Below are 15,295 nucleotides of genomic sequence, written 5' to 3'. Positions count from 1 at the left end.
ACCAATCATTTACTATAGAATAGATCTACAACTCTTCTAGTCAAGAGACAATCTTGACATGTTCTCTACTTACTGACCAGCTTTCCTCTGGTAAACAGAACTAAGGAGCAGAGAAGCTAAGTGCAAGGTGGCTTAGTGATTGGTAGTGGCTGCAGCATGAAACCTCCATTGTGTGAAAGAAGGAGCTGGTGGTTGGCAACCCAGACCATGTCAGTTCATCAAAAAAAGACAGAAGACATGAGTCCAGAAAGAGAAAGGTACGGGACAACCAAAAGCAGAGAGAGATAAATTGCTATGGGGTCAAGAGAAAAAAGCACAGTCAACTGAGAGTTCCATGTAAGCTAAGGAGAAACAGCCTTCCAGCTGGGCTAAAGGGTGAATTTATTTTTAAGTGACTCATCCCCCTGGAATTGCCAAGAAACACAGGAACAAGGCGTTTAAAACTAAGAAAGCATGTGTAAGAAGCCTATGAAAGTGAAAGCCAACCCAAAAATCTCCTCAGTGCTTGAAGGAGCAGAGATAGAAATAAAAACAGAGACTCTACATTCTTTTCTATTAACTCAGTCCACCAAGCTAACAAAAGACACTGCCAGCTCTGTAATCAGTGGGATTATAGGAAACTTTATAGGGGATAGGTCAGGTTAGGCACAAACATAGGATTAAGACTTTGTTAAAATTTAGAGGCTAACTGAAACAGTATAGAGAATGCTTCAGAAGTAAAATCTATACTATAGATCAGTGCTTCTCAACCTGGGCAACTCTAAGATGTGTGAAGTTCAACGTCCAGAATTTCCCAGCCAGTATCCTGGAATTCTGAGCTGGGATATTCTGGGGCTGAAGTTATCCAGATTAAGAAACATTACTTTAGATCAAGCATGTCAAACTCGCGACGTCACATGACGTCGCGCGACGTATCGGAGCTTTTTTGCCATTGCCGGCAATGGGGTGGGCGCAGCTCCGGTATGATGAAACCGGCCCGCAGGCCGGCAGTTTGACACCCCTGCTTTAGATTTACAATATAAAATATAAACAGATTTGTCCTGCCTGATCCATCCAAAGCAAATCTGTGACAAAGCTGGCAAAATGAAGGGTTACGGCAACAGATTAAGGTTCCTACCAAGGTTTATACCATTAAAGTTTATTATCTGCTGCTAACCAGAAAATTTATTTATTAAATATATATGCTGCCGCTCTCACTCTGCCAAGCGAATGTGGGCAGCTTACAATAAAATAAAATAAAATGGAAACAGATATCATCTGAATCCCTCGTCTGAAGCTCCTGCTTCCTATATAAATAGCTTTGTGTTGGAATCTCTAATTAGCAAAATGATCTGCTTGAGATCAGAGTCAGGGTTTCAGATGTGGCTTTATAAACCAATATTTGGTTTTCAGAACCACCTACAATCTCTAGGTAGATAAGCAGAATATAACTTTAGTAAATGGATCAATGTATGTACACTTATGAACATTTAATTGGCTATGCTTTAATTTTTGGGCCTTAATAATGCATATTTTGGAAATTACACATACACACATATATATATATATATTCTGTATCTTTGATGTATCTGTCCAAATGTTAAACGGTTGAATGAAATGACAGCAAATTGTAAATTGTCCATACAAATTCTGCAAAGCTTTAGAAGCTGAAAGGGGTTGCAGATCACGCAATTATGTTGACGCTTATAGCAGGATTGAAAGATAGCTTGGAAACAGCTGTCAAGATAGCTTCAGGGATTCTCATTTTTTTTCTCACTGTCAGAACCTTCAAACTTACATCAAACTTCAAGAGTGAATTTTATACATTCTTTCAATTGGATAAGCAAGCCAAACTCCTTCACTTCTTTTAACCCTTTCACCCTGTAGGAATGTTGCTTGGAAACTACTTCGAACTCTATATGGAATAAAAAGTAAAAACACACTATACTACTGTATTGTTCTATAAAGCTTGTTAGAATTTTCTCCATTATCCTGTTAGAACTGTAGCTCATTTGTACATGATCCGAGGTTTACATTGAGCAAAGCAAGAGTAATATTTGCAAAAGACTTCACATTATTCATGTCATTTTAAATAGAGTATGGAGAATTTTAGCATGATCATTACACGGTTGTTGAATATGCAACAAAACTGCAAATGATCTTAGTGTATGCAAATGTAAACTGATGCACAAGGAAATATAACTTTATAGCTGATTGCCTGAATTTCACTGGGCACTACTATAGTGTTTACTGGATATAGTTCTGCAATCTTGCTGGAATGTCCCACCCATGGCTGGTTTCCTTGGCTCCTCCTGTTGCGTCACACTATCAGTTTCTTTTCTCCAGTCACTTGCTCTCATCATGCAAACCTTTTATGATCACTGCTTTCTACAATCTCGACTATTTTTTTCTTTTGAGCCTGGGCATATGCTTGTTTTTCCTTTTCTTGGTGGCTATTTTGATGCAACTTGGAGGACGGCCGAGACTTCAGATTGGTCTTTGATCAAGGCCTACATATTCTTAGAGTAAAGACTCACATACTGGGTTCATCTGGCATTGTTCTTTCCCATTGCTTTCCATATTTCTGACGTATTCCAGTGACATTTGGCTTCTAGTTTGATGTAGATTCTGTCAAAATACATAGTAGCCGGTTATCCAGCTTTTTCCCCCTCACAATATATACATGCTAACTTTTATACTGACTTATATCTTTAGCATATACATGAATTCCAGTACCTGTATTTCCTTTTTCGTTTCATTATGAAGGTGGAAAATAAAACTTTGTGGTGTCTTCTTCAGATGAAAATATTCTGTTTCTATGACTGTCATTACATGAATTCTAAGTATTATTAACCTTGACCTGATCAGGACTAACAGAGAAAGAAGCCAGTTTCATTGGGTGGCCTCTAATTCTAGTATTAAGAGAGTTGGAGAAGTGTTCATTCGTTCTTTACCCATGTATGTTGGATAGAGAATTCTGGAAATTGAAGTCCACGCTTCTTAAAGTTACCAAGCTGTCACAGATACTTTTAGGAGGGCAATTTGGAAATAAATCTCCATTTGAGCACGTGTGAGAAATAGGCGGGGTTAGCGATGCCCGTCCTATGGTGCCGCGCGCAGTAGTTCAGTACGCAGTGAGGAGTGGAAGGAAAAGGTTGTGTTGCAGTTGACTCGTCCGCTAGATCAATTGAAAATAACCCTGCCATAGAAAATCCTGCCAAATGTGAAGTACGTGCAGTAATACAATTCCTGTGTTTAAAAAAACTTTTGGCAGCTGTGATTCATCACGAATTGTGTAATGTTTACGGACCAAACGTGATGAGTGAAGGTGTCATATGTCAATGGTGTCGCATGTTTAAAGATGGCCGAACTGACGTGCACAATGAAGCAAGAAGTGGCCAGACCTTTATTCAGGACCTTTTTGTCAATTTCCTGCACGAGTCATAAGGGTGAGGGTATCTGTTTTTATATTAACAACCGATGGTATAAAAATGTAATTACACTAAATAAATTTTGTGATGTGGACTTAGAGACACTATTCATTAATTGTAAACCTTTTATGCTCCACAAGAGTTCTCTTCATTTATATTAGTTGGGATATATATCAGCTTGGCAGTAAGATTTGGCCACCTAAACCTTAGTATTTGAGGGGCTGCCACAAAGATGAGGGCGTCAAACTATTCTCCAAAGCACCAGAAGGCAGGACAAGAAACAATGGTTGGAAACTGACCAAAGAGAAAAGCAACCTGGAATTAATGAGAAACTTCCTAACAGTGAGGACAATTAACCAGTGGAACAGCTTGCCTTCAGAAATCGTGGGCGCTCCATCATTGGAGGTTTTTAAGAAGAGACTGGACAGTCACTGGTCTGAGATGGTATAGGTTCTCCTGCTTGAGCCCCCCCGGTCCCTCCCAGCTCTATTCTATTCTAGATGACAAAGGCTTACCATACAATTCAATTTGAAAGCAAATGCACTAAAAGTTAACTAAAAAACAACAACCTTAGGGAATTAAAGTGGAGTAAGTTGCAAACAATAGCAAACATGTGTAAAGGGACTGATCTTTGTTCCTGCTCCCGTAACTACTATCTTGACTTTCTTGACATCCATCCCCAACTTTGATATGCTGAAACCACTCAGCTTACAAAAAGACTCCACCTAACACAGGCTCTCGACCCTGACAACTCTTTTCTTATTAATCTCCTGGACCAGGGGTAGACAACCTTGGTTCTTTTATGACTCGTGGACTTCAACTCCCAGAAGTCATAAAAGAACCAAGGTTGCCTACCCCTGACCGGGACCATTCAACTGTTCAGACAGTTTAGCATGAATACTTGGTCTGGACGAATGGTGCAAACACACTTCAAGCAGTGTGCATCCTTCTGGACTGGCAGTCTGTTCTTGCATTTGCCTTATTAAGGTTTAGGTGGCCAAATCTTACCGCCACATCTTGAAAAAAATACCCAGATTCAAAACAAGTTAGCATTTGAATAGGATACTACAAAAAAAGTCCCAGCCCAAAAAGGAAAAAAATATCCAGAAAGTGAGCAATGACGAATGACTGCAAAATGATTGGCAAGCAGACTACACGGATGAAGTCATTAGTTGATCTTGTCTTCATTCTTTATCTTTTCTTTTCATTATTAGCAGCCTAACGTGTGAAAGAGATATTAATGTCAGGTAGCTTTTATGGGTGCAGCACTTATATGATGTATCGAAAGCTCTATTAATATGTTTGTTGATGACAAATGCAATTAAAGATTTTAGAAACTGCAACTAAATTCAGGTTGAATGCTTTAATTTAAAAATCACACATTCTCTGTCTCTCTCACATACACATTTATATAGTTAGTTTTTTCTTACAGAGGTTAAAACTCAAATTCTTTTTTAACTATTTAACTGTGATATGCCTCAAGGACAGCGTTAGCTTCAGGGATTGATGTCATTTGAATCCATGTGTTTTCCTTGAAGCAGAGATACCGCTTAATCAGATTAAATGTTTTTGACAGAACTGACAGCAAAACCCAGAAAGGCAAGTGATTTAAATGCCATAGAAATGGTATTTGCTTAAGCAGTATCTTCTGAAAAATGTGCAAATGAAATATCACTTTAAGGTATTCAAAAGTTTTAAAACAATAGAAAATTGTTTTATAAGGCAAAACTTTTCTTCTGCTGTGTTTCTTGCAAGTTATGCATTTGCTTAAAATTTTAAAATGGGACAAGTAATCTCCAATAAAGACAAAACTATATTATTACAGTGCCAGAACGGCAAATAATAACCAATAGCACAACTAATTATCCATTTAAATTGCTAACATCAGATAACTGTTTAACTCAGCAGTTTCACACTTTCATGTACCTAACCAAATTTGGAAGATATTTACGAGCTACAGATCAATATTCAAATGGGCACATCTCTAAGTTAAACATATGATAAGCTAACTTTTTAATTTTGAAAATGACAGTCCCTTTTCAAAAGATTGTATCTTTTTATACAAAAGACAAAACTGATACAAAAGACTGTAGCAATTTATTTTGCCAAGTATGATACCCTATATATAAATCATGGTTATCCAAGCTTTTGGCTTGCCTGCACTGAGTGAAGAGGCATTGTCTTGGGCCACATATAAAATATCTAATATAGTTAATGTATATAAATAGCAAACTTCCATTGTTGTTTATATTTTTTTTAATTATCTTGTGGGGCCGCATTGCTAACTGTCCAGGGTGGCATGTGCCCACGGGCCACAGGCTGAACCTGCCTGATATAAATTAAGCTCATTATATAAATATTACTGCAGATGTCTTCATTATAGAACAGTAGAACACAACAGACATCTTCGACTTCAACCATCTATATTTTTACCAGACAAATGTCTTACAACATCCCTTTTACTCCATAATCTTGAAGTCTCCCAACATCCTACAGTAATTGCTTTTTATTTTTACAATGTGCACAATAAAATAATTATCCTGGCTTATTTATATATTAAATTAATACACCCATTTTGCAATGCAAGAGATGAATGATATCCAGATCCCTTTCATGATTACTACTGATAAGTCAGATCTTCCTCATCCCCATAATTGATTATCAGTGCTGATTTCATTTTCTTAAGGGCTTAAATGAGTGTTTCTCAACCTGATCTGGTTAGGAATTCTTGGAGTTGAAGGTCCCACATCTGAAAGTGGCCACAGGTGAGAAATTGGCTTAAAACCTCTTCCCACTCTTGAGTGAGTAGATGGAACTCTTTGTGCCTGGAGCAAACTCTTTGCTTACAAAATGCTCATCTCTCAACTAGTAACAGTGAGGATTGTCTTATAGTTTCCTTGAATTATTATTAATAATTACAGGCAATTATTGAATTGCCTAACTGTTGCAGATTTAATGGAAGTTACTGGGTTTTGACTGCAAAGAGGTCTTTGACCACAAGAATTACATTTCCTAAAAACAGTAAAAATCCTGCCATTTTCATGAGTTTAAAATTTTAGTCTCATTTCTCGGAGGTATTTATTTAAAAAATGTAGTCGTGCGTGAGAGTCTTATACAGATTTCTGTGCATCTATATAAATATACACTACTGCACGCAGATGCTGCCTATCAAGCTGATGGCTGGCCACTATGTTAAGGGTTATTTTGAGAAGAATATTCCAGTCCTATTTTTTTGTTGACTAACAATTACACTCCTTACAAGCCTGTTAGAAATTCACAGGCAAATCATAATACTTATCATCAACTTTCCTCTTTGATCATAATCATGACTTGGTTCAAATTATTGTTATATTCAGAATATATTTTTTCTGGTGCAGTTTGAATGCAAGCTGTACTTATTTTTGCCATCCCTTATTATTTCATTACTATCATTTTGTTGTTTGCTAATTGGTACCTTTCAAAAGCCTGCAAGTACAAAGAAGCCTCAATCATTTGGACCTCCCACACTCCCATCTCTATGTCCACCACACCAATTTTCCTATAAGCCAGTTCTTGCAACCTATTTCAAGCATCCACAATTGAAGCACGATCTCACAGACAACTGGGATTGCCCCATAGTTGACCTGGTACTCCTTTACTATTTGCTAAATTAATAGCTGAGGTATTAAAGTTTGAGATGCATGTTCCTAAATCTCAAACACTCCTTACTGTAAATGACAGAGTATCATTGTATGGAACCAAAGGCCCCAGTGTGAAGGTAGGGCTACTGGTGAGTACAATAAAATTAGGAAATATTCTTTTTTTAATTAGAAACTCGATGCTCAATTGTTTCCTTTCAATATTCTGCTTTCAATCTTGTTGTTTTTCCCTTGTTCATCTCCTTCAGCAAAGGCTCTTTGGCTTTTTTTATGTAGTCATTTAAGCTGTGTTTTTCCTCTTCTACGGTTTGTCCTCTGCCACCCTGAGAGATTGGCAAGTACGATAGATCAATATCAATTTTTGGATGCAGAGCATAGTGCATTATTAGTTTTCTTGTCTTTCGATCCAAGTTATCAAATTCTAGCTGAGTCCAATCAATTATTGCAGCTGACTGTCATATTACAGACACTGCCCAGGTGTTAATTGCCTTTATGATATTTCCTCCCCTCAGCTTTGAACGCAAGATTTTCCAGACTTGCTTTATATATTATGTATTTTATATATTTTGTTGAAGTAGCTTCATTGACTGGGTTGTGCAACAGGTCAGAAGCTTCCAAAACTCCTAAGTACTTGTACCCTTCTTCTGGTGTTACTGCTTTTATCAACTTTTATCAACTCTTGATTATCAGGTTTGAATTCATCATCTTGAACAATTTTTCCTGCCTTAACAGCAATTGTTGCACATTTGTCAAATGCCGAATTGCATTTCAATGTCTCTACTAAACTCCTCAGTGCTTTTCAGTAGTAAGCTCAATTCAGCTTTTGTTTTTCCAAACAAGTTTAAATCATCCACGTGCCGTAGAGAAATGGGAAAGTTTCAACCCTTTTTTAGCCAATTCATAGCCACTGCTTGTCTTATTCAAAATGCTTGTTAGTGGTGCCATCGAAAGTACAAATAACAATGAGTCGCTTTGGAAGAGTCCTCGTTTGATTTCAACTTCACCAAGTTCTTCTCCATAGGCCATCAACATAGTTTGCCATAGCTCGTGGAAGTCTTCAGGAATTTCTGGATGTGGCTGCTAATTCCAAAAATGTCTAAGCATTTCTCAATCCAGCTATGTGGAACAGAATCAAATGCTTTCTTATAACCAATCCAGGCCATCATCTTTTATTTGAATTCTTCAAAACCAGTTTATCAATCATCAATTGGTCTTTGGTTCCTCTTGAATTTTTGCAGCACCCTTTTGCAGCAAGTCTTTCTTTTTGAGATATCCATAAATTTGGCCTGAAAGTAATTTGTATGTTGTTGGCAGGCAAGTGATTGGCCTATAATTTTCAGGTTTATTTCCCTTTTCTGCATCCTTCTGAATAAAAAGAGTTCTTCTGGTTGTTAACCATTTTTCACTTTCTGGTGTTTCCAGAACCTGATTCATCTGGTTTGCTAATCTTGCAGGAAAACCTGTTAGTGATTTCAACTAGAATCCATGCAGCTCATCTAAACCAGGGGCACTCCAGTTCTTGACCCTCTTTGCTTGTTTTTGCATCATTTCTTTTGTAAAGTGAATATCTTCCATTCTAGTCACTTTTACAGTGCTTTCAACCTGCTTGATTAACTTTGCATTCCCATTCCCATCATCATCATCATCGTTGTTGATGTTGTTGTTGTTATTATTAAAATTTTAATCTTCAGTTCGATTCACAGGTGGGATTGGTAAAAAGTTAACAGTTCAAGTCCTGACCAAGAGCCTAAGAGCTGTTAAGGTAACGTCTGAGTATATAGGTGGTTGTGGTTGTTGTTGTTATTTTGTTAGTTATTTGTGTCCTGCCTTTATTATATTTGCAAATAATTCAAGGCAGCAAACATATCCAATATACCTTCTTCCTCCTATTTTGCCCACAACAACCACCTTGTAAGATTGGTTGGGCTGAGAGAGAATGACTAATCTAAAAGTCACCCATCTGGCTTTCATAGTTAAGGTGGGACTTGTATTCACAATTTTCCACTTTCTAGTCTCGTGCCTTAACCACTAGACCAAACTGGCTCTCTTTTAGAGCAAAGGTGTAGGCCCAAATCCAGAAAAACTGTATATAATTATCCTGGTGTTACCTTTTAGCAGTTTAGGACTAGCCTTTTTTCTAACTAACTGCCTCCCCCTTTTCCTTGAGAAATTATTAAATTAGAATGTCAGAGATATATATCTTGGCAATCAGATTTACAATCCAGACTAAGGATAGTTACTAAATTAGAACTAAAGCTTTCCAGACCAGCCATACAAATACATGAAAGATGATATTGAAGTTTCCTGGTGTCTGGACCAAGCTCCTTTAATCTTCGAGACTTTTGACATATTTCAAAGATACTTTATCCATAGCCAAAATAAAGTTAAATTCTCAAAATGATATATAAAAGGCAAAAGAATCAAAGTACTCAACAAATTTCATGATTTTGTTTTCCCTTTCATGGCAGTGTGATAAGGGGAAAGCAAAATCAATGTAAGATGTCACAGTTCTGTTAAAACTCATATTAATATTCATTGTGAAATGCCCCATGCTTATTGTAATGTCAGGTCATCAAATAATGTAAAATGTCTGCTAATGTTTGGTATGGATTCACCTCTTTCTCAGACACAATTACTGTATAATGGAAAATAGTGGAAATCACTATTTGGCATGTGGAAATCACTTTATTTAAAGATTTTAAATCAAACACATTCAAATGTTGCAATACCATAACTCTCTGATATGATAAATTAATTGTATAACCTCCCTGAATGAATTAAATTAATGAATTCATTGGGATTTGGGTTGGTCAAGAAATGTACTACAAACTAAAAGACGTGTAAATCTGATATATTTTCTTGACAAGTTTACTTTTATCAGCACTACTAGTAGTTTGGATATCTTACATTTTTCTCTCATCGCTCAACCTAAATTTCTATTCTGAAAGGCTAGAAATGTAAATTAATGGATAAAAATACTGAATGTCATGAGTTCTTAAATATAGTTACTCTGAATCAAGAGATATACTAATATACACCATGTAGGAAATACCCAGTTGGCTGGAAACCATCTGCTGATCCCAATGTTGCTGCAATTAGTGGGTGACCCACAAGTTTAGCAGCATTTGGGCTTATTTTCCCATTGCAGGCATGCCAAGGCAAAATGCCAGTGAGCTTGGGCAATGGTCTCACTTTGTTGTATAAACCTGGTCAGCTTTAAATAAATGCTGCAATGCCCTCTAAGTTGCTTGCAGCAGATCACCAAAAGTCTGAAAACCCAGATTTTAAAATACACCAAGAATTTTTCCATCAGTCTTGTAATAACTTTGATACTGTATGTTTGAAGGTTAATTCATATTCTTCAGGAACTGGAGACTTACCATTAGAGCGATGGATACAGGTGTGTTGATTATCGCTTAGGAAAAACCCTTCTTTACATTGGCATTCATAGCTTCCCATAGTATTGACACAAATCTGTTGGCAGCCACCATTGTTATCCAAACATTCATCAACATCTAGAGACATAAATTTCAATATAAGCTGTTAATACTCAGAATACAATAAGAAGCCACAAACTCTTCATTCCAATTCACACATAAACATATGGTCTCATCAACTATAATTTAAGAAATTATAATTTATTGGGTTGAGCATCAATTTTGTGCCTATGTGCTTCTTTTCTTTCCTTCACATTTCACAGTGCACAATTCACAGGTATGAATAATAGATTGGCTGATCTAAAAAAGTTAAGCAAAGGTGGATGGGACACCTCCTGAGAATACCTGGATGGGACACCTCTTAAGAATCCTAGGGCACTACACAAGATTAGAAAATAAAAGCAACACAAACAAAGAAGGCGATACAAATCTCTTGTATGTGTTGCCAAGAAAACTACTGTCATGTCTCAGGCCAGTGTTTCTTCGCCTTAGCAACCTGAAGACTTGTGCATTTCAATTCCCAGAATGGCTGGCTGGGCAATTTTAGGAGATCAAGTCTACACATCTTCAAGTTGCTACGGTTGAGAAGCACTGTTCTAGACACTTGTTCTCCAGTATAGTACAGTGACATCATTTCCTAAACCAGTTTTGTAACTGAATGAATTGTGCTTTCTATATGTTGTTGTCAATGACTGTATGATAAATTTTTCATAACAAAATATAAAACCTAGAACTACCTAAATGATCTTTTGACTGAAATTAATTGCACTGAATAACAATCTCTTCTCAAGCAATGCTTAAACCCAACCTGGAATTAGTTATGGATAAGCTTGGTTTTCAGTGAGGTATTTTTCATTTCTATGCCTTGGAATATCTTTCTGAAAGGAAGTTTCCTTTGTGCTTTAAAAACAATACCCAACGGCTTATCAAATGTCAAATGCGCTGCATTTACTCAGATGCAATTATCTGCCATCAGTATCATGATGCAATTGGATGCTCATTTTTTTCCAATCCTGGCTTCCAGGACTTCAAATTTGAGTGATTTGAAGCTCAGTTAATGGGGCTATTTGTAGAAGCAAATTGTTTTCAGAATCATTCAAGCCCTGGCTAAAAACAATAAGCATGGTTGCAGCACTTTAAGAATCAATATATACATGGAACTATACTTTTAAAGGTATTGAAACAGTCCTATGCAATAATGAAATCTTTAATCCTTCTGTACTGCAGAATAAAGGGGCAGCCTTTATTGCTTACCTTATTTTTAACTACAATATATTTTACTCTATGTACTTAAAAATAAAATTTATACAAAAATGGTTCCTGGGGAATTATATGATAGGACCAAATATCTTCCCTATCCCCTTTGAGTCAAGACATAAGGAATTCAAAAGTACACAAGTAACTTTGGTACTTGAATCAGAAACATCCATATCACAGAATAAAATTAAGTTAAAAAACTGAGACTGCTGTGGTATATTTAAAAAGAAATAATAGCCTGCCTAACAAAAAGATACACATGAGAAACAGTTCTTATGAGAAAAACTAGGAAGTCATTTTTTTTCTTCCATATTCCCAGCAATTTGCTCTCACTTGTAAGTGGAATGTAAAGGATTTCCAAGCTGATCATAAACTTTGAACAAATTCTTATGGTTGAGGTTGTATTTTAGACATTGATTTATTATGTGTCATCTAGTTGGTGTTGACTCTTAGTACTATATAATTAGAGCCTTCCAGGAATGATCAGACCCCAGACTGGTCCTTTAGGTCCCCCAATGGATCTATCACCATTGTGAATCCATCCACTTTGCAGCTGGTTGCCCTTTTTTTTCTCTTTCCTTTCACTTTTTCCAGCATATAGTATATTTCATATTTATGCTAGTGGTACACATTCTACAAAAATATCCTATGTTTTTGCACAATGTGTACTACTTGCATAAATGTGAAATCTATGCTGGAAAAAGAGAAAGGAAAGAGAAGAGTTATTGTTTTTGTATAATGTATACTACTTGCACAAATATGAAATATATGCTGGTAAAAGTGGAAGGGAAAAGAGCTATGTTTTTGTATAATGTGTACTACTTGCATAATTATGAAAATTTGAGCCTGGTCATTTGTGCTTTGAGTAAGTACTTAGGATTGATTTCTGCTGAAATCCATTTGTTTGTTTTCTTGTTCATGATAATCTCAAGATCTTCTCTACCACAAACATGTCATATTCTTTCTATCTTTCACCCTTTTTTAAAAAAAACAACTTGAACGTCTGGCATTTCCCTTTCCTTGTAAAGTTCTAATCTTTGTTGGAAGATCTTAAACAAGTTTGCCTTTGCATTGCCATTAATTATCAGCCTCCGGCATCTTCCTATATCACAACCAATATAGATGCCCACCTGCTTTAGTTGGCAGCTGGGATAACAGTCACACATAAACTCATGGTATACATTCCCGATGTTCTTTGATGCCCCCCTGTGATGAGTCAGCATAGTATGACTTGTGTAGGATTTTAGACATACGATGCCCCAATTTTAAAAGTACGAGCTAGCATTATGAAACTGAATCTGAAAGTAAATTGGCAACCATTATAATCATCAACACATGATTAGAAAAGAATGGCAGGCCCACATAGATCCTGAAGTAGCCTTTTATGGCCCTGCTGTATATGCCCTCTATTGATTGAGAGAGATGGAGACAAAGTCAGGGGCATCTAGGGCAGTGGTGGGATTCAAATACGTGAACAACCGGTTCTCTGTGTGGATGCCGCTTCCGAAAGCCCATTCTGGGCCTGGGCAACAAAAAATTAGCCGGTTCTGCCGAAGTGATGCAAACTGGCTGAATCCCACCACTGAACTAGGGACAATAATCTTGGCATGAGTTATTCTAGTAGTAGTAGAGCCAATGACTCCATTTTGGCTGAAGTTGTCCCAACAATCCCAGAGGATGCCTTACTTGCACCTATCAATAGCCTCTTAAGACTCCGAAGACTTAAGCAGAGGGGTCTTATAAAAATTAAGTAACAGAGAGCAGAAGTCCATAAATAACACAGGTTGCCAAGAAACGAGTCTGCAGAAGAGCCCATGCTGAGGAGGAAATTGTCACAGCTGCATACTGGGTGGAGGCTCAGTGTGGCTAATAAATTGGCCTCCCTCCCTAGGACCACACATTGAGAACAACTTTTCAAGCCTCAGCTCTGTCATGTTTTTCCTGCTGTACCATGCTTAGAACTTTCATTGTGTCTCCTGTCTATTCAGTGTGGATTTGTGGGTTCAAAGAATCATAGAGTCTTCTAGTTCAAGCTCTTGCTCAAGGCAGGAGTCCTTATATCATCCTAGACAAATGATTGTCCAATCTTGTCTTAAAACCTCCAGCAATGGAGCACCCACAATTCTGGGAGGCAAGCTGTTCCACTAATTAATTGTTCCCATTGTCAGAAAATTCCTCCTCATTTCTAGCTAGGACCTCCCTCTGACGAGCTTCCACCCATTCCTTCTTGTCCTGCCCTCCGGTGCTTTGGAAAATAAATTGCTGTCCTCTTTCCTGTGATAGCCCTTCAAGTATTGGAAGATTGCTATTATGTCTACACAAATCTTCTCTTCATTAGGCTAAACATACCTAGTTTCCTTAGCTGTTCATCATATGATTTAGCCCCCAGATCTCTTATCATCTGTTTTGGTCTTCTCTGCACTCTTTCTAGGGCCTCAGCATCTATTTTTTGCTTCAGGGTAACCAGAACTGGATGCAGTATTCCAAATGTTGTCTCACTAGTGCAGAACAGAGTGGTACTATCACTTCCAATGATCTTGCTATCCCTCAGTCAATGCAGCCTAGAACTATGTTGGCTTTTCTGGCAACTGCAGCACACTGCTGACTCATACTTAAGTGGTGATCTACCAGGACACCTAGATCCTTCTCAAAGTTACTACTGCTGAGACAGGTGTCTCCTATTCTATACTTACAGTATGCATTCGGTATTTCCTGCCTAAGTGCAGGACCTTACTTTTCTCACTATTGAACTGCACCGTCTGCAAGTCTGTCAAGATCCTTTGGAAAAAATTGCCAAAATGTTGGCAATTCCCTCCAGATTGGTGATGTTTGCAAATTTGATGAGTTCCTCTTTAATCTCATCTAGGTCTTTTATGAAGATGTTGAAGAGCACCAGGTCCAAGACAAAACCTTGATGTATCCCAATGCATGCCTCCCTGCATGTAGCTGTAGCTCCATTGAGGACTACACACTAAGTGGAGTTGGTCAGCCAACTACAAATCCATCTGGTGGTGGTACTATATTCCACATTGTTCTATCTTATCAAGAATAGGATATGGTCTACTTTGTCAAATGCCTGACTGAAGTATACTATATCCACAACATTTCCTTCATCTACTAATGTAGTCATTTTATCAAAAAAAAGCAATAAGGTTTGTCTGGCATGATCTGTTTTTAACAAACTCATGCTGGTTTCTAATAATCACATTGTTCATTTGTAGATAGCAATAGCACTTAGATTTATATACCGCTTCACAGTGCTTTACAGCCCTCTCTAAGCAGTTTACAGAATCAACATATTGCCCCCAACAATCTGGGTCCTCATTTTACCAACCTTGGAAGGATGGAAGGCCTGAGTCAACCTTGAGCCAGTGAGAATCGAACTGCCAAACTGCAGTCAGCCAGCAGTCAGCGAAAGTAGCCTGCAGTACTGCATTCTAACCACTGCACCACCATGGCTCATAGTCCACTGCTTGATGATCTTTACCAGGATTTTCCCAGGTACTGATGTCAAGCTGATTGGTCTGCAGTTTCCTGGATCCACTTTTTTTTA

General features: G+C 37.5%; 1 protein-coding gene across 1 annotated transcript in view; it reads right to left on the bottom strand.

The window, feature by feature from the left end:
• Positions 1-15,295, bottom strand: part of SCUBE1 (signal peptide, CUB domain and EGF like domain containing 1) — a 238,713-nt gene that overhangs the window by 127,715 nt on the left and 95,703 nt on the right. Inside the window, exon 4 of the mRNA XM_015820201.1 lies at positions 10,429-10,563. Within this exon, the coding sequence (XP_015675687.1) occupies positions 10,429-10,563 (135 nt within the window). The remainder of the gene's footprint in view (positions 1-10,428; positions 10,564-15,295) is intronic.

Source organism: Protobothrops mucrosquamatus, unplaced genomic scaffold (genome assembly GCF_001527695.2).
Source record: "Protobothrops mucrosquamatus isolate PMUCROS unplaced genomic scaffold, P.Mucros_1.0 scaffold1087, whole genome shotgun sequence".
Taxonomy (NCBI): Eukaryota; Metazoa; Chordata; class Lepidosauria; order Squamata; family Viperidae; genus Protobothrops; species Protobothrops mucrosquamatus.
This window is presented reverse-complemented; position numbering and strand designations above follow the sequence as displayed.